This window comes from Pleurodeles waltl, chromosome 3_1 (genome assembly GCF_031143425.1).
Source record: "Pleurodeles waltl isolate 20211129_DDA chromosome 3_1, aPleWal1.hap1.20221129, whole genome shotgun sequence".
Lineage (NCBI taxonomy): Eukaryota > Metazoa > Chordata > Amphibia > Caudata > Salamandridae > Pleurodeles > Pleurodeles waltl.
The window spans coordinates 31,378,707-31,404,356 of NC_090440.1; the positions used below are offsets into that span (position 1 = coordinate 31,378,707).

The following is a 25,650-nucleotide window of genomic DNA, read 5'->3' on the forward strand; positions in this document are numbered from 1 at the left end:
AATTTCACGATAAAACTTGTTGCTGAGTCAGCTATAATTCATAATTACACATTATAGCAGCATTAATCATCACAAAAATATTTACAAGGAGATCGGCAACAGTTCTGGACAAGCGCACATATTAAATATGCAGTTATTAAGATAAAACATACATGAAATTGGCTAATAGACCCGGCATTTAAAAAAAAGAACCAGCAAATACCTTTATCGAATTCTGTAGGTATACAGCATAAAATGTTCTATTTAAAAGAGCAGCTATGTTTTGTCTAAAGTTGCCATTCCTGCTACTTTGGTCATAAGTTGTGTGTGGCCAACTGTGTGCAAATGCTTTGTGCAGTTTTACAAGTGCAGAAATGGAGTGTTTGACTGAAGGAAAATATATAACGTACTATGGGCCTCATTTATGAGGATCTGACGCATCGACTCTGATGCATCAGAATGCTTGCGCTGCCCTGCGCTCCCCTAAGAACGCCATGGATGTGTTGTATTTACAATACAGAACTCCATGGCTCACGTTTTCACAGATGCATCAGAAATTCTGACGCATCTGTGGCCTAAAGTCACACATTGCTGGACTAGCATTAAAAAATATGATGCTACTCCAGCAATGCCCGGGAGGCTCCCAAGTTAAAAAGCCCTGCATTAGTTTAACGCCTGCTCTGAGCAGCCATTAAAATTCTGACGCAGTGAAGTGGCAGAATGATGCAATGAAATGTTGTAAAATTCACCGCACCTGTTCTGCTTGGCTTTACAAACTGGTGCAATGGTCCCATTGCACCACTTTGTAAATGTGGCGCACTATATGGGACTGTTTAACGCCACAGCTGCGTCAGAAGAAATTACGCAACGGTGGCGCTAGAGGCTTGCCCCTATGTATCATGAGAAGTATATATTTGCAGCAGAATATATTCCCAATGTATAAAATGGATTAAACCTTTTGTTAAGAAATAGCTATCAAGGTCTTATGTTCAGCTCATTAGTCATCCGAAGAAGCTGAAGGGTTGTCTTTGGTTCCTTTCAGCGCCAAAATGTATTTGACTATTTTCCTGGTGGCAGTTTGCCGGGTTACACACAATAATCCCATTTTGTGTTTTCTGTAATTATCGATGACTACAACACATTTCTCTTCATCTGTGCCCGGGTTTACTGGTTAAAGCCCTATCTGTTAAGATGTGGTTTTATAGATTACAATACATACTGCACAAATTACACACAGCCAATGAGAGACAGCTGTTCTTTGAAACTGTAGGTGCTGTCCAATCATTTATCCAATCAGTAATCAGATTACCGCCTTTAACCGTACACGGGCATTGATTTATGACATCAGCATAGCAACAGTTTGAGATGTACATTTGTGACATTATCATTTCTCAAGACCTTATGGTGACAGCAGTGTTATAGACAGTTCAAGCTCACGTAAAGGGCAAGAGGCCAGTGCACGTTCTGCATTCTTGCTCCTATTCAGGGTCACAAAATGGAACCTGAATCAAAATGGATTCCACAGAAATACCTCCTATAAAGGATCAAAGCAAAACACCGCACTTCCAGCCACACACCCTACACAGTGAAGCATGCTACCCATTTAGGGAAGAACTTGAGCACCCTACATAGGGGTATTAAGTGCTATAGAAGTCTTGCAATACAGTGCAGTGCATTTCTCTAGGGAAACCTCTTGCTGCTTGGGTCAAACTAATAGCCTTACATGTTACCTTGTAAGAATAAGACATTTGTGTGACACCACTTGGCAGGATATCTCGCCTTGACTAATTCACAGCATATAGGATTGTTCTCTCTCACACTTATAGCCTCGATTTTGGTATTTCAGGTCATAAAATGTTGCTTTCATGCGCCTTCTAGAAAGGTTCACCCACTTCCCCACATATTTCTGTCCTGGTCCTGCTCAATATGTACTAATGTAAATTTATGTGCTCCACATATTATACTTAACCTTTTGAGCCACGCAAATTATATATGCTTGAGATTTTTCCTGCATATGCACAAAAACACATTTGCTTTATAAATGGATGGCTCATGACAGTTAAGACGTTTATGGGCCAGATGTAACAAAAGGTTTTACCCATTCTGTGTCCATGCTTTAGTACATATGGCCCCACGTGTGGGCATGCGTGTGTGTTCGTATTATGTAAGTGTGGGTCTCGGTGTGTATGTACCGGTGTCAGCATATGCATGTGTGGATCCTGGGTGTGTATTTGTTTGTGTGTGCCTAATCTTGATCACCTATGAAACAAGCATTGGCAAACCCAATAGATCTTGCCTTTGTGATCTATTGGCTGTGCCAGTAGTTTTTAGCCATGCCTCACAACATCATGGCTAAAGTTAAAGGAAAAAACACAAAAGCCTTTGATGCGCCCGTCCATGTCACTTTGATGGTCCTCAACCCGCATGAGATGATTGGTGACTAAAAAGGAAATACAACAGACAAAATCATTTTTTGGTGAAGGGAGCCAATGTAATATGCCGTCTTGTGGGGGAACAGCGAAGCAATGCAGGAGAGGGTGTGCAGCGTCTGGGTAACATAGGAGTGGATACAAACTCAAAGGGGGGAGGGCGAGAGCAAAAGCAACACTGCAGTCAGGGGAAAGCAACACAGGAGCAGCAGTGGGGAGAAGCACACGAGCAAGCACAAGAGGGAGGAAGGTGAGAAGAGAAGTTGGAAAACTGAGGGAAGCAGGGAGTACAGGGAGGAGACTGCATGAGGCAGGCGGCTTGAAAACGTACACACTTATGGAGTGCTTCACACAAAGTAAGAAAGTAGTGCTTGAAAACCAAACCGTGGAATCAGAAATGGCAGTCAATCAGACTGTAAAGAAGCAGTGCTCCATGGGAGGGACAAACAGAAGATTGACAAGCTGGGGCACAAACAAGAAGTAGGCAAATTAAAGTGACATGGAAAGCCAACCAATGAAAAGTAATGGGCGGGCTGCAAAATATGTCTCGCAACAGGCAGTGCATGCGTTGCCTATTAGGTTCAACCTAAAAAGAAAATCTCACCGAGAGCATAGGAAAATAGACCTACGTGCCTTGATTGTGCAAGTGGAGCTGCTATCAAATAAGTGGAGTCCTGCTAATATGCCGTCTTGTGCTTGTTCAATGCAGGCTCTAGGCACCTAGCAGGCAAAACAGCAACTAGAAATATGCCAGTAGTGATATGATGAAGACAAACATCCTATGGATCCACCTACTTCCAAGCCAGTCAAAGGCATCTGCGTTCCCCCTTGCCTGACTTAGAGTGGCCAGACACGTTGGACTGTACCATTGTGGGAGGAGGGCTCTGCGTTCCTCCCTCCCCTTTCTGAGAGCAGCCTGACACCAAGGACCATACCATTGTCATAGGAGGCCTTGAAACCACTTGCGGTGATGGAGCCGTCCGTCACAAACTCCAGCAGCATCTCTTTTCCAGTAGAGGTGAAGGGCGGGAGCTGTCCGGTCCCACACGCTTTGCGGAGTAAGACTGGGGCTGCCTTGTTATTGCCATCGTAAATAGTAAGGTAGTCTGAGGAGCAGTTTGGGGAGGACTGGAGATCGAAGGCATCAAACTGCAGGAAAACCTGAAAATGAAGTTTTTAAAATCAGAAGGGCAACCTACTTACTGTTTGGCTTCCATTGATCATATAACACAGGAAAAGTAATTTTTACATAGCTTGATTTGTTCAATTAATACACAGATTCTTGCTTGATAAAGTCTGTCCATGTACCCACTTTATCTCCTTACCCTAACTTCTCAGACCCTCCCTGGACTCTGAGAACACAAAATACTACAGCCAAGGTGCCTTACATTCCACTTTGTCAATCAATCATCCAGTCTTGCAAACATATTTAGACCTAGAAGTCAGTGTGCAAAAATACAAAACCAGTTTATTCTACATTTTTCCTCTAAAGTGAACAAGAGTGCTACCAACTGCATTCTTCTTCATGCCATCAGCCAGTGTTCAACCAGCGTTTCAACTACATTCATTGGCTTTATCAAGGTCATGTGACAGCTATCTCACATAATCTCATGTGGTTTAAATAAAATACTTGCTTAATAATTGATCTAACAGAAGCCCTTTCTCCAAAAATAAAATTTAGCTCATCTATTTCACATTATCAAGTACAAAACATGTACAAAAACGGGATCTTGAGACAATATCCCACAATGGTCAATAATATCCATAATTCCATAAGGTTTAAAGGGAAATAAGCTAAGTGCAACACTATACGTTTGTGTAACTATGTACAAGGTATACAGATTATAATTAGAATTATAGTAAAACATGTTTTAATATATTTGGAGCATGTTCAAATTATAACTGTGCATCTACTAGGTAGTCATGAATGTCATCCAGTCCTCAGTGATCCAAATAAAAGTATGGTAACAGAGACCTGCTTCACATCAGAAGACAGACTTTCATCTAAATTTAAGACTTTGAGCTTGTGGTCCCAAAAGGTATTGTGGTCTTCGACTCCAGTGCACATAATTTTAACTGCTTGTCACTACAGCCTATATTACTCCTTCGGGGGCAAATCCCAATGTATTTAAGTAATGGGAGTTCACTGTTATCTATACTATCCTCAGCTGGAACATTATTTGACCAATTACTTAAGGTTTTTGTTGGATCCTGTGGTAACATATGAATGCCTTTACTTATCATGAAGTGCCATGATGAAAGTTCCAGTCGATTCCAGTTGCGTATTGGAACTGAAACCCCTCTGGCATAATGGGTGTGAAATATTGTGCCAAATACTGTTAGTCAAGCATGAATATTGGGGACATTTAGACTTTGACAGGCCACTTGCCACTCCTCTGGGTCAGAAGAGGCCTGCCATAGTTCGAGATTTCCACATATCTGATGGTAAGCTCTATATCTATATTGCACCTGCTGGTGCCTGAATGCACTGTATACTGCCTGCTACAACCTGCACAAGTTTGCACATATCAACTGGATGTTGAATTGTACACTACTGAAGTTATCAGACCTGCATCAGTCTTGCATGCCTATTGCAGCTGGGCTTTCTGGAGGTCTATGTTGGTAAAAGATCTTGTTGGTGGTCAGGAAGTGTTTGTGGGCTTTTTGGAAGTCTATGTTAATGATAGCCATGTGGGCTTTCTGGAGGTCCATGTTGTGATAGTTCTGATGGGTTTTCTGTTGGATTTAAGGAGATCTAGGTTGATAGTTCTTAGAGACCTTCTGAAGCCTATTTTGGAGACAGCCCTGTGGGGTTTTTGGAGGTCACTGTTGGTGGTATTTCTGGTGGGAATTCTGGATGTCTTGCGGGTTTCTACAGATATCTATTAATAATAATTCTGATGTTTTTCTGGACGTATATGTTGGTGAGAGACCTGTGGGATTTCTGGAGGTCTATGTTGGTGATAGTTCTTGTGAGATTTCTGAGGATCTCAGCTGGCAATATATCTTGTGTGTTACATGGAGGTCTAGGTTTGCTGATAGTTTTTCATGTTGTGGCGATCTAAAGTCGGTATCCCCCCCCACCACAATGTGAAAAACTATTGGCCCATCTCTCATTTTCCTCTCCTAGCTAAAATATTGCAGAAGGCAAAGAAACAGTATATTATGGCCTTCCTTAATGACAGCCTTTTTCTAGATCATTCTCAGCGTGGGTTCAGACCCAATCACTGTACTGAGTCAGCCATTATTTTGGCCACTAAGGAATTCAGAGCCATTGTTGACAATGGTGGGAAGGCAGCTTTGATTTTACTCAACTTACGGCTGCGTTCAATACGATCAACCACTCTCTACTCATCAACCGCCTTGAAAGCAGCAGCAGCAAGGTTTTGGCACTCATGCTGCTAGGTTCCTTCCTGTTGAATAGGGAGCAAGTAGTCGCTCTTGAAGATTTTACCTCGGAACCTTTCTCTCTTCCTTGCCGGGTCCCTCAAGGATACTTTTTAAGCCCTACTCTTTTTAACATTTATGTCACCCCTCTGATTAAATTGATCTGTTTCTGTGGATTCTCAGGTTATATCTCACTCCAATGACACTCAGATAGTGTCGGTCTCATCTAACATTGAAAAGGTGGCCAGACAGCTTAACAACTGCATGAGTAACATTGTCAGTCAGCTGCAAAAAACATTTCTTTAATTTAATCCTGAAAAAACCTAGGTACTCATATTTGGCAGTGATGTCACAAGGTTGGCTCAGACTATTTTGAAAAAAAAGCATGATGGGGAGGTAGCGCTTTTCCCACTCGTCTTGAAAATGGTGGAGGTCACTTCCTAGACATCTTAGAGTCCAGCCAGTTCTAGTACAATTCAGGAAGCAGTTGAAAGCCTGACTTGTTTCTTCCTCAGCTAAAAGGTCCCCTTTTTTCTTGATAGGGCTCTGTCTGGAAGCTAGCGCCAAGATGCAGACAGGCATTCACACTCTTTAGAAACCTTTTACTTATTACTTAGTAGGTTTGTGATAGTCCTGGGAGAGACTTTCTTGAGCTCAGCATTGGCGATCGGTCTTGAGGCCTTTCTGGAGGTCTCTAATGCCAAATAAAATATTATGTGGGCAACTATGTTTATGAAGGTTCCTGTGGCTGCCTGCAGATATTTGTTGGTGATGATTCTGATGGGCTTTCTTGAGATATATGTAGGCACTGTAACCACTGAAGATAAGCGCTCTAGGACTGGCATAGTTCTTCCCCCCACCCCCCATGCTCTTGAAAGAGAATTTATATAAGCAATGCCCTTCCCACCTATCATACTGACAAGTCATTAGTCAGCAGACTTTATAAAATTACATTTGATGATTGCTTGTCTTTCTTTTTGTTTTTTTTGTTTTAACAAATCCAAGGTCTTAACAAAATCATTTGATGCGCCCAGAAGGTCTTACCTTATACACTGGGACTCTGATGAGGTACGTGCATTTGGCGTTGTTTGGGTACGAGGAAGGGTTGTTGGTGGACATCACGGTGCCCCTCTGGGTAGTGAGCAGAGTGCTACAGGTACCTGAAAGCAAGAAGTCGGGACATTTAATCATTGTCTGTGTCTCCCATCAGTAGCGCTTTACAGCTTTACTCCAGCTGATAACGGAGCAAACCCACCCTGCCATACCCAGAGCAGCTTGTTTCAGCTGGCAGTTGTTTCAATGTGTACTCTAAATAAAAAATTTGGGATTCTACCATACTAAATATTAGGTTGAAGGGAAACAATGAAAGAAAATGATAATTAATGTTATAGAACCCACAGCAGTACACAATAATCATAAATAAAACACAATCAAGTGAGGTATAGTCAAAGATGTAATTTTAATATGCTGTCTCCTCCTTTTAATTTTTACTCCCAAAAAGAGGTTACAGGAGTGAACCTGTGGTCGCAGAAAAGTGTGTTTAGTATTTATTTTATTAAGGATGTGTTTGCTCAAACTTTGATCCAGCTGTTGTCAAAGACATCAGTGTCACCGGAAGTCACACCTGAGGAAGTGACATCAAGATGGGAGTGTCTTTTTAGGGACGATGAAGAATCTGGACTGCTATATCCCAAACATGACTGGGTGTATCTGGGATTTTGTCTGAGCAGCAGTTACTACCTCAGCAGCTGCGGTGTGTGTTTTTTCGATTACCACAGCCTCTCTAAGATGGCGACCATGCTCCTCTTCCCTGCTAACGAGAGGCATGTTCTCCCCCTCCTAATACCCTCTTTCCAGAGAGAAATGATTCTCTTTTAAGAAGGTTTCATTCCTATGACTACAAAACGGACATCTCTGCTGAGACTTGTCATGCTGCATGGAGTGTCAGTTTCTAGGCATGTACTGCGGTGGGTGGGAGTTGATTGTCCCATGGGAAATGACTTCATTTTTGGCATTAACCAGGCGAGACAAGGGCTGCTGTATGAAACATTAACCCACACATGGAGAAGCATCTGGATACTTTCATATCCTTAGCAGAGTTCTTGGGCAGGGAGGAAAGAGTGTATGGCTGTCACCAAAGTTATCCTGTGGCTTCCCTGTAAGAGCCCACATCCAACCGTCAACAACCCACATGTTTCCTAAGATACACCTACATTTTTTCCAAAAAGAGGTTGAAAGAATGTCCTCAAGGTAGATAAAATATGAGGTTTCCTTCCTAGACATACGCTGAAGTAAGACTTTCAGAATAGTTTCCCTTCCCATTCTTGCAGAGAATAAAATAAATTAAGGAAAGAAGGATGTCAGCTAACTCGGCCCTTAAGCCCCAGACACATCTGCATTATTCCATAGGCCTTCACCTGCCTCTCTAGTTTCATGGATTGCCCTCCATCGCCCAGTGGAGTGGACGAGAGTTGAACGACAAACATTGAGGCTGTGCATACATAGCTGACCGAGGTGGAAATGGTCTCTTCACTCGGTAGAGGGGCTTGGGTGGTTTTGCTTTGAAAGTGCCCTCTACAGACAACATTTTGGCACACCACCTCAATGAGTACATAGAACGTTAATTTAAATCTATATCTCTGGGCGACCGTTGTCCTGTGAGGACCCTAAAGTTAGGTCCTAGCATCGCTCCCTACCTGTACTGTTTGATTATTATAGCCTTCAAATCAACGTTGATCCTTAGGGAATGTAAGAACATTTTACTATCCCTCTATCAAAGATACCACCAGTAGATGCCTCAACTCCACTACAGATAGCTCTCATTGGTGCCTTCCAATGTGATGGTTCAGAAAAGGGACAGCCCAACTTCTGTTTTTCATTTTGGAGAATGACCTGTTAGGCTCAGCTCATGATGGGTTTTGGCGCACCACGGCATGGAAGTTGTGTGTGGACCAATCCATGATATTCGATCAAGGTGGCATTGCTTCCCCCTGCGCTCTTGATCACTCTGCTGCCTCAGCCAGACAGTGTAGATGGGATAGACATCAGTGGGGCACCATTAACCTGGATCTCCTTAGCAAATCACTAAAGGTGGATATGTCCAACTCTTGTTTCTCTTCCAAACAGTTCACCAGTGAGGTGCCTACCCACCTTAATCCCGGTTTAATCTTTTTGTTGCCTCTCTGGCCAGATTTGTCCATTCATTTAATCTGGCTTCAATATGTTATGTGGATCACACCCAGCAGATTGTGAAGTCGCATGGGAATTCAGACCACCTGTGGCTAGTAGAAATTTCCATAGTCGACTCACACTTGTTTTAAATTGGATGGCTCCTAACTGTCTGAAATTCATTCTCATGGCCTGATTAGCTTAGGACATTGTCTTACTCCATGGAGAACTACAAAGATTTGGGGGTATAATTTGATGACAAGATAACCTATCAAACAAGACCATTAAGGTCTCATCCTCCTTCTTTCATCTAGAATTTCTGATAAGGTTTTCCCATTTCTTTATGAGAGCTCTCACTTCTACTTCCTAGAAGTGTGGTTGTGTCTCTTCTGGATCACACCAACATCCCGTACTTAGGACTTCCCCAGAATACAACCCACCCTCTCCAACTGATTCCAAAATACAAATAGCACTTCTTTTGAGTAAGTGGCTACGGGCATTGGATCCCAACCTGTGGTCCAGGGACCCTAGGGGGTCTGTGAAGCCTCCTCAGGGGGCCCGCGACTTCTTAGAAAATTTAAAATTATTAACAGATTAGGTCCCCAGCTTTCAGTAATGACTCAGTGGGAGGTCCCCAGATTCCAATAATGATTCAGTGGGGGTCCCCGGGTTCCAGTAATGATAAAATGGGGGTCCACAGAAGTCAAAGTTTGGGAACCACTGGCTTAGGGTATCGCCAATCTCTGGACAACTACAGAACTTGCAATGGTTTGCCCACTAGCAAACATACCATTTTTAGGACTATTTGTATTTATCTGAAATCTCTTCATAACAAAGCCCTTTTCTTCATAGTCAGATTTTCAGATGGTACACTCCCTCCTGCTCTCCTCGCTCTTCGACAGTTCATCTTTGTGATGTTCTGATTATTTAATAACAATGCCAGGGACGTAGCTATCAATGATGCAGTGGGGCCTAATGGCCAGAGGGCATCACTAGATCTGGACTATATTGTTGTAATTTACTGTGTAAAAAGTGGTCAGGGACCACATTTCCTTGTTTGCATAAGGACCCATGACACTCCTACTACACTGTTGGCCAGCGTGCACTTATCATTGCTTACCAAGTGGATAATATATGGAATTCTGTTCCTGTTGCTCTCCATAGAGCAAGTGATTGTATGTTCTTTAGGAAAAAGTTTAAGATTTGGTTATTTGCAATTTATATGGACGTAAGGCACCTGAGTTCTGATCTCATGTTTCCTGTGCCAGGGGCCATCACTGGCATCAAAATAAAAAGTAAACAAATAGAAAGTGGCACAAGTCCTGGGACAAAGAGTCATGAAAACAACAGTGGTAGTAGAGGTCCTCTCTCTCACCCTTTATCCCACAATGGCATTCCTGGGCTGACCCCTGGTCTCAATTTTTGCCCATCCACAGCCTCTATCTAGCTAAATGGTCACCTATAAATGGCTAGAAAATCGTCCCACATGAAGGTGTTTGGCACTATAATAGTGGACATCAAGAAAGGCAAGCCAAAACATAGTAGGGTAATTCCTTTAAAAAAAAGCCATCTTTTTTGTTTATTTGAAAAAAGCAGATAATCTTTTTTGAGCAGGGTTAAGGAATTCTGCAAATTGAAACTGTGCACTATAACGGATCTAACTGTCCACCTGTCTAAATGCAGGGATTATAAAAACTGTTTTAGAGGGAAGATTCAGATAGAACACCTGAGCTAAAAGGAGTTGGAAGATAAGGTGCGTGAAATATGGTGCTTCGAAGCTGATTTAGCTTTGGCTGCCATTGGCTAAAACCTATGGGGGCTGATCTTAGTCCCTGCCACAAATGTTTGAAATTGCTGCAGTCTTGATAGCTATTTCGAAGGAAGAACTCCAGAGAAGGGACTACAAGCTAGAATCTCCCTTCATTATTAGACAAGAAGAGATTGGATTTTGTGTTATTGTATTTTCCCTTGTGATTGGGTTCTATGATATAATTGGGCAGTACGTTGTGACTTGATTGTATGCTGTGATAATGTTCTACCTTGTGATTAGATCATAATTTGTGGTTGAGTTCCATATTGTGAATGGTTGTAACTGATGCATCATGTTGTGTCTTGTGGTTAGTTTTATTGTGTGTTTGGGTTCTGTCTTGTGACTGATTTTATTATGTGCTTGGGTTCTGTCTTGAGACTAGGCCCTTCTTTGTGGTTGAGTTTTTTGTGAATGAGCACTCTCTTGTGATTTTACCATGTGCTTGGATTCTTCCTTGTGATTAAGTACTATTTTGTGGTTGAGCTGTAGATTGCGAATGGACACTCTCTTGTGATTGATTTTATCGTGTGATTGGGTTATGTCTTGTGATTTTTTGTGGTTGAGTTCTATATTGTGTCTGTGAGTCTTGTGATTTTATCATGTTCTTGGGTTCTGTCTTGTGATTAGGTCCTATTTTGTGGCTGAATTGTACACTGTGAATGGGAGCTCTCTTTGATTGATTTAACATATGATTGGGCTCTGTCTTGTGATTAGGTCCTATTTTGTGAATGGGAACTCTCTTTTGATTGATTTTGTCATGTGCTTGGATTATGTCTTGCGATTAGGTCCTTGTTTGTGGTTGATTTCTAGATTGTGAATGGGCGATTTTTGGGATTTTATCATGTGCTTGGGTTCTTTCTTGTGATTAGTTCCTTTTTTGTGGTTGAGTTCCATATTGTGAATGGACACTCTCTTGTGATTGATTTATCATTTGGTTGGGCTATGCCTTGTGATTGTTCTTTTTCGTGTGCTTGGGTTCTGTCTTTTGATTGCTTTTACCATGTGCTTGCGTTCTGTCTTGTGATTAGGTCTTAATTGATGATTGAGTTGTATATTGTGAAAGGGTGCTCTCTTGTGATTGAGATTATCACGTGCTTGCGTTCTGTCTTGTGATTAGGTCCTATCTGGTGGTTGAATTGTATATTGTTAATGGGCGCTCTTTTGAGATTGATCTTCTCATGTGGTTGGATATTTATGCTGTGACTAATTTGATGCTGAAGATTGTAGTGTTCTCTGCATTGCTACACATTCTGTCAGAGAGTCTACAGCCTCGTACTTCAGCCAACAAGATTTACTCTTTTAATTCCAACTGTGCTCTTCATTAAGAGACGTAATAAGATTATGTGCTGGTGTTCAGGATTTGATGGAAGTTATTGGCTTCAGCTACCTCTGTCAAGCTTGATTTACTAATAGTCTTAAAGATGGCTTCGTGAAAGCAATAATCTAAATCGTTCACAGCAAATAGCAGGAAATGTGAAGGACACCAAAAGTGGAAAGTACAGAGGACGGTTGCCAGAATTTTCTGACCATTAGGTAAAATTACAGTATATTATTTGGGCGCTACATCACTCTTAGTAACAGTTACTTTAAGGCTATGTGGTGCAATTTCCTGTACTTTTGTGGTGGACAATCTCTTGTGGAGCCTACCCTGGAAAGGAGAATTTTGGAATCATATAATCTGAAATTTTTTAGAGTTGTACAGGAAGATGATTGAAAGACTGATAAAAACTCCTCTGGTAGCTTAGAATATTTGTGAAGAGATAAATTCCTTACCACACTGGTACAGGGTGTTAATTTTAGCAATGTCCAGGTTGCTCAGTCCATCTCTTTGTCCTATAGGTGTGTTAGGATTTGGCTTGGGGACAATGGTTGGTCCATTATTGCCACTGAAAGCATACCTGGTGAGATAAACATATTGTGAGAGAAACACCACATGCATTGTAGACCAAAAGTTCAAAGAAGAATATAACGTTTTGCTTACCAGATATCATCCGAACAACAGACTAGCTGGTAAAAGTCATACACCGACCAAATTAGTCAGATTGGTAATTCATCTAAAGAGCTCTTTAAAGGCCTCTTTCATTAATTCTCAGGCTTGTTATCAGTCAATTCAGATCTCGCAGGAATTATGTGACTCTCTTGCAGATTTTTTGAGGCCAAAATCAAGATAGTTTACCAGATTATTACCAGACTACTGGACCAGACAAATAAAAAGATTAACTTTAACGATCCCCCCCCCCTCGATGGTGGATTTAGCCTGGAAACATCTGATGCTTTCACACTTGAGCAAATAAAAGAGCTCTAGAAAAAGCTATATCCTGGGCCCCCTCGGATCCATGCCCACCAAAGATCTCAGTGCTACTCTTTAGTCAGATTGCTATCACAATCAGATCACTGTTCAATCTATCTATAGACACAGGAAAAATTCCCCAGACCTGAAAATTCACGCAGGTTATGCCTGTTCAAAAAAGGCTAATGTTGCCTCTAAAATTATCTCAAACTCAGCCCATTTTAACGCTTCTGATACTAGGCAAGCTGCTCGAAGGTCTAATAAATAAACAGCTATTAGCCTACCTTGAATGCAACAAGATACTGGATCCATCACAATCTGGGGTTAGATCGGCGCACAGCACTGAGACAGACTTGGTAGCTGTTACAAGCTCCATAAGACACTCCCTGGATGCCAACACTTCATCTATGCTTGTGCTTTTAGCCCTGTCTGCAGCCTTCAAGACTGTGTTCCTTATCGGGCTGCTTCAAAGGTTGTAAAAGATAGGGATCGATGGGACAGCCCTACAGTTGTTCCAAGACTTTACTGAACAAATATCTCAGACTATCTCTTTGGGGGTTTTTAAGTCTTGTACCATGTTGATTGGCAAGGTGGTCCCTCAGGGCTCATGTTTGAGCCCTACCCTATTTAACGCATATATGATTCCCCTTGCCAAGATCTTCAAATCCTTTGGATTTGAAATTCTGTTGTACGCTGATGACACTCAGCTGGTCATTTCCTTTGACAAAGAGTCGGGCAAGGTTAAATAATGTTTCTCCAATGAAACAAAAGCGATAGCAGATTGGGGACCTCATTTACAAGAAACTGACACATCTGTCCCTATGCGTCAGACTTTTTGCACTGCCCAATGTCTCCCTAATGACGCAATGGATGCACTGTTTTTACTATACAGAGCTTCATGGCACATGTTTTCACAGATGCGTCAGAAGTTCTGACACATCTGTGGCACTAAACTGATGCATTGCTGGTCTAGCGTAAAAAAAAGATGCTACTCCAGCAATGCGAAGAAGGCTCCCATCGAGAAAACTGCTGCCCGCCAAGTTGTATCCACCATGCGGCCGCACTCCCATGGAGGCCATTATGAGATCCCCGCTGGGCCGCAACACAGGAGCCGGCTCCAAATGGAGCCAGCGGTGTTGCGGCTGTGCGACGGGTGCAGTTGCACCTGTCGCGCTTTTCACTGTCTGCATTACAGACAGTGAAAAGCTGCACGGGCCGTGGCAGGGGGCCCCTGCACTGCCCATGCCAGTGGCATGGGCAGTGCAGGGGCCCCCAGGGGTCCTGCGCCTCCCCTTTCCGCCAACCTTTTCATGACGGTGTAAACCGCCATGAAAAGGCTGGCGGGAGGGGGACTCGTAATCCCCTGGGCAGCGCTGCAAGCAGCGCTGCCCTGGAGGATTACTCCCACCGGGACAAAAGTGGTGGGAAACCGCTGGTCCCGGCGGTGCGACCCCAGGAACTCACTGCCAGCCTGTTGGTGGTGAAATCCATCAAAACAAACCTGGCAGTCAAAGACCGCCAGGGTTGGAATGACCCCCTAAATGTTTAACGCAGTGAAGTCGCAGAGTGATGCAGTGAAATGTAAATTTCACTGCCTCAGTTCTGCATGGCTTTTCTTGTGGGAACGCCTACCCTGCATACATTAATGTGACACAAGGGTTTACAAAATGATACATTGAACCCAATTCATCAGTTTGTAAATCTGGAGCAGTGTAAAGCACTGCTTAGCGCCACTGCTGTGTCAAAAATATTACTTGCAACAGTGGTGCAACAGCCTTGTAAATGAGGCCCTCGATGTCAAGTAACTGTCTACAGCTGAATACAGAAAAGACAGAGATCATGCTTTTTGGTAAAGCCCAACAGCGCTGGTCTCCTGACTAGTGGCCTTCAGAGCTGGGTAGTGTCCCTATTCCCACACAGGTGGTCAAGCATCTTGGTGTCAGACTGGATCAACAATTAACAATGAAAGAGCAGGTTCTATCTACTATGGGCACCTGCTTCCATATGATGCACCTGCTGAGAAAAACAGTTGCTTTTTTCACACTTCCGGCTAGAAAAACCTTGGTGGAGACACTCATTAGCTATTGCAATGCATTATTAGCTTCAGCCAATGAGATATTACTGTCCAAGTTACAAGTCGTTCAAAATACTGCAGCACGTCCTATTTGCAATCTCCCCTCGGGCTCTGCTTCCACTCGTCCTCCTCTGCTTCCAACAACTAAAAGCTGACTCTGACAGCCAGTGGAGTGCTGGCCTTCCCAATAAGGGCACCACACCACTCTCCCTGTTTAGGGTTCTTCTTTTCTGTCCGTGATAAACAGAAAAATACAAATAAAATACAAACAATGACTCCCTTGATGTGGGGAGTTATTCATAATTTGTCCAGAAAAAATCCCCCACTTTGTGAGTTTGTTTCTCAAAAGCAAACACATTGCCATCAAATTGACAGCAGCCACCACCAACCATTTTGCTCTTTCATGTACCTCCATGACGGCTGTGTCTCTGAGGAACAGAGATCACAGAGGCAGGGTTCAGCTCTAAATATGGTGGTTTTCTGTCCATCAGGGTTGCAGATGTAATGTTCTGTGCCACCCTGAAGAATAGAGTACTTACTCCCATACCTTACATCAGGCCCTAAACTTATTGTGAGTTATTCTTTACGGTCAAGCTACCATGCTTCTACCGTGCCCTGAGCATTACTTAATCACCTCTGTACCATCCATGTCCTAATGTACTGAAACTGACTCTTTTTTCAATTTTTGAACCTTGCGCCTGCATGCTGAAGCCATTCCTCAATGATGTATCCCTCTACAATCTTTCTTTCTTATTGAGGTCCCACATATGTTCCAGCTAACATGCATAATTCAGGCACCACCTTGTCAATTTTATTGATGTTTGTACTTCTCCTTTTAAAGACTGTCAGATGCAGCCTGAGCATCCTTTCTTCCACCCTTCTCCGCCTATGAAATTTCCATGATTGGATCATACTAACTCAATCAAGAGTCCATCTCTGGTCAAATCGCAATCCACATCATTTCTCAGCCCACTGTATTTTTACCTTGTTTTGGTCATGTCATCCTAACACTGTACTCACCAGCTGATCATCTAACTCCCTCTAATCAACAAAAAATATAAAGAAAGAAAGAAAAAAAACCTCTTACCATTGTTCCAGAGACGTGGTCACGTCTCCTCCGCCCTTTTCCCGGCAGAACACATGCTTCCAGCCAATGACGACGTTGCTGCCACCAGCATGACAGCAGCATCGTGATTGGTGTGTGCACCTTGCTTCGGTACTCACACAGGGAGTGGGAACCTGTGCACTTTATCCACCCCGCTGTTCAATACAGCCGGTTGGAGAAATGCAAAGTGTGCATGTCTGTTTGGCAGACTCAACATGGCCGGTCCAGCATACATGCACACTTATTGTGCACTCCACTCCTCCCTCCAGCCCTCCTCTGGCCCCTTCCAGTCCAGCCCTCAACTAAGCCGGCTCCCAGGAAAAATAACATTATAATAACACTTCATTATTATCATTTTATTTTTCCTTCCCCTTCTGCTTCAAAGAAGCTGGGCGACACTTCTCCTCCTTAGAGGAGGAGCCACCCATGTCCATTTCGTCTCTAACCATGATCTCCCACCTCTGTTCTAATTATGAACTCTGACCGCGCCTTCAGCCGTTTCTTTGTTTTAATCTGTTTTTAAAGTGGATGATTCCCCTCATTAACCTCCACTGTCACGTCACCCTATGAGTTTTATCTTCTCTCGTCCTTCTGGCGCCTTCCGCCTACCTCCCTTTTCCAATCATGGGCTGCTCATGCTGTGCTCACCATGATCAGTGATGGAGCCAACATACTCCCTTCCACTCCCCATTCATGGTGATTCCATCTCTGAGATGACAGTAACCACCAACCCACTGATCACCATGCCTCCCTTCTCCAATCGTTGGCTGTAGGGTGTCTCTTGGTCATGATCATTGATGGAGCCATCATAATCCCTTTCCCTTGCCTTCCCTGGTGCTTCCACTTTTAAGTCAACAGTAAACACAGACCGAAGTGTTATCCTTTCACCTGGCCCCACACATCAAGAGTAAAACAACTCAAAAACAGGCCAGTTAAACACCTTAGACTTACATCGGATAGTGCATGATGGAAGAGTAGTCATATTGCAGACCCAGGTTATTGGAGTTCTCTTTCTTAAAGTTAGGCAGATAGTCTGTAAAAACAAACACATAATAAAGAGTATGTCAGAAAATCACTTTGAGCAGAGGGAGTCACTCACAAAACAAACAACTATATGAGCCACAGATGGGTAGCTTTAGTTGTTCCCTTATCTGGAGGATGTATTGACTGGGACATCAATACCTGCTTTCCAACGCTGGAATGACCTGCATCCTCATTTAGAAAGATAGTTAAGCACAAGGAATGTTCCTCTCATAAGACCCACTTGAGGATGAATGGTGCAGTTGCTGATTCCTGGAGATCCTTTTTCCATCATATGAGAGTAGGACATCTCATGTGGGTGCTGGTGCTTTCACTGGGACAGTGTCCTTCTCACTGGTACCTTTTTGTTCATAGTTGGATAGTGGCTGTTCTTCTCACTGGCTGACCAATTTATTTAGTGGGTCAGTACTTGCACAACTAGCCAGGGTTTCAAGTTTTTAAAATAGAAATACACTTGCACACTCACTGGGACTGTAGTACTTTTATTTGGACAGTAGCAGAACTTCTCACTGGGATATCTGTGTTCCTAAGCAGGTAGCATCAATGCTTCTCCACAGGAGTCCAATGCATTCAAAGGGAGAGTAGCAGCGCTTTCATAGAGACTTCAGTGTGTTGGAAGGGACAGTACCAGCACTTCACAGAATAGCACCTTGCTTTTAAATGGGAAGGTACTTGACTTGTCACTCGACTCCAGTGCTTTAATGGGCCAGAATTCCTTGGAACACAGTACTTCAGTGGACAGTTTCAGCACTTCTTCCTTGACCTCAGTGCTTCCATGCACAGTATCAGACCTCTGTGCTTGAATGGAAAATGTCAGCACTTCTTCCCTTAGAACTCAGTGCTTCGATGTACAGTCTCAGCACTTCGTCCTTGGACCTCCCTGCTTCAAATGAAAGTTTCAGCACTTCTTCCATGGAACTCAGAGGCATATTTATACTTGTTTTGCGCTGAATTTGTGTAATTTTTTTAACACGAATTCAGTGCAAAACTAACTCCATATTTATACTTTGGCTCTGGACCCATCTAGCTCTAAAGTTATAGAGTTAAAGTAATTTTTTGGATGGGGAAATCTACCTTGCGTCTCTGTAGGTGTACCCGTGCAAAAAATGACTCTATGGCCTTACCGCCATATTTATCCCCCCATGCTAAAATCACGCACATGGAGGGGTCAAATAATGGTGCAAAGATTGCTTTGTACCATTGTTTAATGCCTGGGTCAGGGCAGGCGTTAGGGGACCTGTGGGCCTATTTCCATGGTTGCACACCATGGAATAAGCTCACAGGTGCCAACCCCAGGCCCCAGGGACACCCACACCCACACCAGAGGGACAGCAGAGGACGGGGGACCCCATCCCAGGTAAGTATAGGTAAGTATTTTATTTGATCTTTTAAGGTGCCATTGGGAGCCCTGAAATGGGCCCCTCTACATAGCACTGGGTGCAATGGCCATGCCCAGGAGACACTGGTCCCTTTTTCTGGCCATTGGCTTTGTGGGCGTGATGCCTGTCTTTTCTAAGACAGGAGTCATGTGGTATTGATGGTTTTGCGTCCGAATATGATGCTAGGTTGGTTAGAGTCATTATCATTTTTTTTACTCTAACCTGCCTAATGTCATTTTTTGGTGCAAAATCCTCTTCTCCCATACGGCCACCCCCACCCGGCTAACGTCTTTTTTTTTACGCTAGCCCACCCTTTGCACCGTCTTGCACCATTCTATAAATATGGTGCCAGTTGGCACTCAGGAAACCCGATCCTCCCTGGTGCCTAGTGGTAAGCGCTAGAGTGCTTTTCTATTTTCTTTATTCTCCTCTCTTTCTTGTATTCTTGTATTGTATTCTTGTATTCTTGTATTGTTTTTGGTAATTTTGGTAATTTTGGTAACTCTGTGCCTTTTTACTTTATTCCTGCTCTCTGCTCTCCTGTTTATTTCCTTAATTGCGCCTTTACTTTCCCGCTCTCTCACTCCGTTTCTCCCCCTCCCGCCGCTGTGTCCCTGTGGCCCACATCCCTCGTGCCCCCATTCGCCCACACCTCCCGCCTCCCAGCTGCTCCTCCCTCCCCCCTTCCCTTCTCAATGGCGGTCGCTGCGCGCTGAGGTGAGTGACCCCTGACCTGTTTTGGCCAGGTGAACACTCCCCACGCCCACAGCACCACCGAGCCGTGCTCGTGTCTCCCCCTCCCCGCCCTCGCTGTGCTCCAAGGGAACGAGGACCTCCTGGACCCGACCCTCCCGGGTGCCTAGTGGTAAGCGCTAGAGTGCTTTTCTATTTTCTTTATTCTCCTCTCTTTCTTGTATTCTTGTATTGTATTCTTGTATTGTTTTTGGTAATTTTGGTAATTTTGGTAACTCTGTGCCTTTTTACTTTATTCCTGCTCTCTGCTCTCCTGTTTATTTCCTTAATTGCGCCTTTATTTTTCTGCTCTCTTACTCCGTTTCTCCCCCTCCTGCCGCTGCATATCTGCGGTGTCCGCGACCACATTCGCCCACGCCTCCCGCCTCCCAGCTGCTCCTCCCTCCCCCCTCCCCTTCTTAACGGCGGTCGCGCCGCCGGCGCTCCAGATGCAAGCCCGTCTGCGCCCGTCCATGCCTTGACGACGCACAGTGCCAGAACCCCTGGACCCCACAACAGCCATACCGCCAGACTTCGCTACGACACCAGCACCCTGCTCGCACTCAACACCGGCCGTGGCACCACCTGCGTCCAGGCCACCCCAAAACATACTCACTGACCCTTTGCCTGCGGCACCTGTAGCTTCACCTGCGACAGAGCCGCTAAACATCCCAGGACTGGATCCAATCACATCCACTGCATACCCCTCAACACCCGCTCCGCACGCAAGCACGCCATCGAGCTCTGGGACCTGCTCGACTCCACCACCCCTGGCGTAGCCTTCCTGACCGAAACCTGGTGGAATGACTCCTCGGCACCTGACATCGCCATAGTCATCCCGGATGGCTACAAGATCTCCCGCAGGGACCGCGTCAACGGAATCGGAGGAGGCATAGCCATCGTCCACAAGGCCACCCTCGAAGTCCACAACCACCTGGATGACACCCTCAAGTCCGCTGAACACCTGCACTTCCGAATGCACACCGACCCCAACACCACCCTCAGAGGAACGCTCGTCTACAGACCCCCCCCGGACCCAGGGCACCGTTCAGCAACACCATCGCTGACCTCGCCAGCACCCACGCACTCATCTCCACGGATTACGTCCTCCTTGGGGACCTAAATTTCCACCTTGAGAACAACAACGCCAGCTCCACCACTCTGATCGACAACCTCGCCAACCTCGGTCTCCGACAACTTGTCACCGCACCCACCCACCCACGCGGCCGGCCACACACTCTATTCCATATTGCCCACAAGCGACCACATCACTTTCAACCACACCTCTGAACTCCACTGGACCGACCACCACTGCATCCACTTCACCTCCAAGAAACAAACCAAACACCACCACACCGAGCGACCACCCCGTCGGTGCTGGAGCAAAGTCACCGAAGATCAGCTGACCAACGCCCTAGCCCAGAGACAGCCTACCGACCCCACCGACCCTGACAGCGCGGCCTACAACCTCAGGCAATGGATCAACGACTGCGCCAACCACCTCGCACCACTCAAAAAGCCCTCCAATGACCAAACCGGCAAAAAAGCTACCTGGTTCACCAACGACCTCCAAGCGCAACTGCCGAAAACTCAAGAAGAAATGGCTCCATGAATGCACACCCAACAGCCCCACAGCACTCAAGGATGCCACAGGCAGACATCACCAACTCCTCATGCTAGCCAAGAGATCCTCCTTCAAAACCCGCCTGGAGAACAACGCGCACAACAGCAAAGAGCTCTTCAACATCGTGAAGGAACTCTCCAACCCCAGCGCCATCACCAACGACATCCCACCATCCCAAGAACTGTGTGACGCCCTGGCCACTGCTTTCCACCGGAAGATCACCAACATCCACAACAGCTTCAACACGCCCAACCACCCCAACCAAGCCAATCTCCCCAGCCATGAACCCCACCCGCACCAAACGCTTGACCTCATGGACCACCGTCAACGACGACGAGACATGCAAGACCATGAACTCCATCCACTCGGGATCACCATCAGACCCGTGCCCACACCTCATATACAACAAAGCAGACACTGCCATCGCACCCCAACTAAGGAAGGTCATCAACATCTCCTTCGAAACAGTGAAATCCAGGAAAGCTGGAAGCACACCGAAATCAACGCCCTTCTCAAAAAACCCAAGGCGGACCCCAAGGACCCCAAGAATTTCCGGCCCATCTCCCTGCTCCCTTTCCCGGCAAAAGTCATTGAGAAAATCGTCAACTCACAACTGACTCCCTACCTCGAAGACAACAACATCCTCGACCCCTCCCTTTCCGGATTCAGACGGAATCACAGCACCGAGACCGCCCTTCTTGCCACCACAGAGGACATCAGAAGCCAACTCGACAATGGCGAAACATCAGCCCTCATCCTCCCAGACCTGTCAGCCTTCGACACAGTCTGCCACCACACTCTGAAAATCCGCCTCCACGAAGCTGGGATCCAAGGGAAAGCCCTCAACTGGACCACATCCTTCCTTTCCGGCAGGACCCAGAGAATCCGCCTCCCTCCCTTCCAATCCGAAGCCACCAACATCATCTGCGGCATACCCCAGGGTTCATCCCTCAGCCCAACGCTGTTCAATATCTACATGGCCCCCTCACACAAGTGGCCCGCCAACACAACCTCAACATCATCTCCTACGCCGACACGCAGCTCATCCTCTCCCTCACCAAGGACCCGCATACCACCAAGACCAACCTTCATGAGGGTATGAAGGCCATCGCCGACTGGATGAGAGGCAGCCATCTGAAAATGAACTCAGACAAGACGGAGGTCCTCATCCTAGGGCCCACCCCCTCCGCCTGGGACGACTCATGGTGGCCAACCTTGCTGGGTGCCCCACCAACTCCAACCGACCACGCATGCAACCTTGGCTTCATCCTCGACTCATCCCTCTCCATGTCAAAACAGGTCAACGCCATCTCCGCCTCCTGCTACAACATGCTCTGCAGGATCTACAAGTGGATCCCGACCGAAACAAGAAAGACAGTGACAAATGCCCTCGTCAGCAGCAGGCTTGACTACGGCAACGTACTCTACGCCAGCATCTCGTCCAAGCACCTGAAACGCCTCCAACGCATCTAAAACGCCTCCGTCGACTAATCCTCAACGTACCCCGCCACAACCACATCACCCCCCACCTGAGAAACCTTCACTGGCTCCCCGTCGACAAGAGGATCACCTTCAAGCTCCTCATCCACGCACACAAAGCACTCCACAACACCGGGCCAGCCTACCTGAACAGCAGACTCAGCTTCTACACCCCCACCCGACAACTCCGCTCCTCCAACCTTGCCCTCGCCGTCATCCCCCGCATCCAACGAACATCCTCTCGCTGCAGATCCTTCTCCTACCTCGCCACAAAGACCTGGAACACCCTCCCGACCAACCTAAGAAAAACCCAAGACCTGCTCACCTTCAGAAGACACCTCAAGACCTGGCTCTTCGAGCAGGAGCAGCACACCTCTGCCCCATCCCCAGCGCCTTGAGACCCTTGCGGGTATGTAGTGCGCTTTACAAGTACTATGATTGATCGACTGATTGATCAGGAATGGTGCAAGCCGGTGCAAAACCTTTTGATGCAAAACTCCGTTAGTGCAGGTTTGCACCAAAAAGTATAAATATGCCCCTCAGTGCTTCAGTGGACAGTATAAGACCACAGTTTCTGCTCCTCTTTCTAGGACAGCGTTTTCATCGGATAGGACCAGTATCTAACACAGGGAATCTACTGAAAATACCTGATAGAGGTTCACTGACCTGGCTGAATGTTTGCGGTCATGATGGTCACATAGTTGTCGCGATCACTGCGGCTTTGCTCGTGGAAGAAGCCGAGGGCATGGTTCAGCTCGTGCTGGATGGGCCCTTTCCTCAAACAGCCCGCTGACAGAGATACCTGTTGGGCGCCTCCTACCTTTCCAGCGTATGACCAGCACCTGGAGCACATACGAACAGAATAGTAACATTGTGGCAACATTCATGAGAGAATTTTAGGCATGCAAAGTCTAGCACCTTCCACATGGAATGGCCTGTGTTCATGTTGACTTTGCTGGGACCCGCACAATGCAGAACTGAGTCACTTGTAGGTGCAGAGGCATTACAATATAATACAATGGTACTGTATATACTATTGATTACACCTGGAGTGGTTGGTATTGTTTACAAAGAGAGCAATGGATTGCGGTGGGACAAGAAACAGTAGACTGCTCTGGCATGGTTGCAGCTGCCTGGTCACTGCCTGTGTCATGCCCTAGCTGGGTGGTCATGGTTTTACCAACAGTGTCCTGTAGGCAGTCAATGTTATACCGATATAGGTGATTCCCCGGTGGACACCCACATAGGACATTAAAGAGAAGACATATTTGGAGTAAAAACATAGGGCAGATGTACCTGCGTTCAATTCACAGAAACAGGCCGTTTGCAACTGCAAAAAGGCTTTTTTCTATATACAAACTACAGATTGTGATTTGGTAACATGCATCCGAATTCCAATTTGGGTTTGTGACCAAAGTCCTAACCAGTATTTAAAGGGCATGTTTAAGGTGCCCCTTTCAAATACCATTACACTTTAGGATGTAGTAAAATTTTGCGACTGTATTCTGGTCACAATACATTCATCTTTTCCCACCTCTTCAAAGCAGGTGGTAAGTAATTCACAAATGTAACTGTTGACAAAAACATTTTTTACGAGCAGGTAGTGGTCCCAAGGACCACTAGCTACTCTTAAAAAGAAAACTTACACTTTTCTCTTTTTATATGCAATCAACATTTCTTTACAGAAAACGGATTGCACTTAAAGGAAAATTATTTATTTAAAAGGAGTCACAGATATGGTGGTCTACTGATCCAAGCATTCCATCATCCCTGTGATGGCTGTAATTTCTAGTGGCTCACAGTTTGTGACATACCTAATTAAAATTCATGAACTAGGTCAGATCACTGCCTACTATAAATCAGTAATTTACAAACCAACCTATTGATATGTAGGTTAGTTTGAAAATTAACTCACTGGTCGCAAAAATACTGATTACAAAGTGACCGTTCTGAAGGTAGGCGAGGGATGGGATAAAACCAAGGTTCGACCTGATGAGTCTTGGGAAAGATATCCTGTGCTTATTGAATGAGTGGACACTTCGGGGCAGATTTAGGGGGTCATTCCGACCCCGGCGGGCGCCGCCTGCCGGGCAGAGACCGCCAAAAGACCGCACTGCGGTCAAATGACCGCGGCGGTCATTCTGACTTTCCCGCTGGGCGGGCGGGCGACCGCCAAAAGGCCGCCCGCCCGCCCAGCGGGAAAGACCCAGCAACGATGAAGCCGGCTCCGAATGGAGCCGGCGGAGTTGCTGGGGTGCGACGGGTGCAGTGGCACCCGTCGCGATTTTCAGTGTCTGCAAAGCAGACACTGAAGATCATTATGGGGCCCTGTTAGGGGGCCCCACGACACCCGTTCCCGCCAGCCTGGTTCTGGCGGTAAAAACCGCCAGAAACAGGCTGGCGGGAAAGGGGTCGGAATCCCCATGGCGGCGCTGCTTGCAGCGCCGCCATGGAGGATTCATTTGGCCAGGGGAAAACCGTCGGAAAACCGCCGGTTTCCCTTTTCTGACCGCGGCTTTACCGCCGCGGTCAGAATTGGCCAGGGAGCACCGCCAGCCTGTTGGCGGTGCTTCCGTGGTCGTTGGCCCTAATGACCCCTTTAATGTGTGCGCCGTATCTAATATATGGTGCACAATTGCGCAGGGTAGGAGGCAATAACATCAACATTTTTGACGCTGTTGATGTACTGTTCAGGGTTAGCACCAAAATGTTGGCACTTACATTGAACAGTACATAGGGACCCATTGTAAACAATAGTGTGCCCCCCTTTTAATGTGCTAAAAATGTTGAAAGAAATGACGAAAACAATCTCAGATTTCTTTGTGCCATTTTTCGGCCCCCTTAACGGAGAAACGCACCCTTTGCATACATTATGCCTGGCGCAGGCATAATGTAGCGCAAAGAGTTACAAAGTGGCGCAATGCAACCATTGCGCCACTTTGTAAATATAGTGCAGGGAAAAGGCCACCTTAGTGCCACCATAGCATTAAAAAAATTAAGCAAAGGTAGCACTAAAGTGGCGGTAGGCCCTCTTACGTCAGGGCCGTCATGCTTTGATTGGCTGGCAGCTATATGTTATTCCGGTTCCGGCCGAACATCACACTGGCCGGAATCACAAACAAATCATAATAGTATGGGTGGAGATTTAAACAG

General features: G+C 45.6%; 1 protein-coding gene across 1 annotated transcript in view; it reads right to left on the reverse strand.

Moving 5' to 3' along the window:
* Positions 1-25,650, reverse strand: part of LOC138283724 (embryonic protein UVS.2-like) — a 52,275-nt gene that overhangs the window by 6,860 nt on the left and 19,765 nt on the right. The window contains exons 6-10 of the mRNA XM_069221769.1: positions 23,164-23,339; positions 17,194-17,275; positions 12,547-12,671; positions 6,840-6,955; positions 3,344-3,569 (exon numbers count right to left, since the gene is read on the reverse strand). Coding sequence (XP_069077870.1) covers positions 3,344-3,569; positions 6,840-6,955; positions 12,547-12,671; positions 17,194-17,275; positions 23,164-23,339 — 725 coding nt within the window. The remainder of the gene's footprint in view (positions 1-3,343; positions 3,570-6,839; positions 6,956-12,546; positions 12,672-17,193; positions 17,276-23,163; positions 23,340-25,650) is intronic.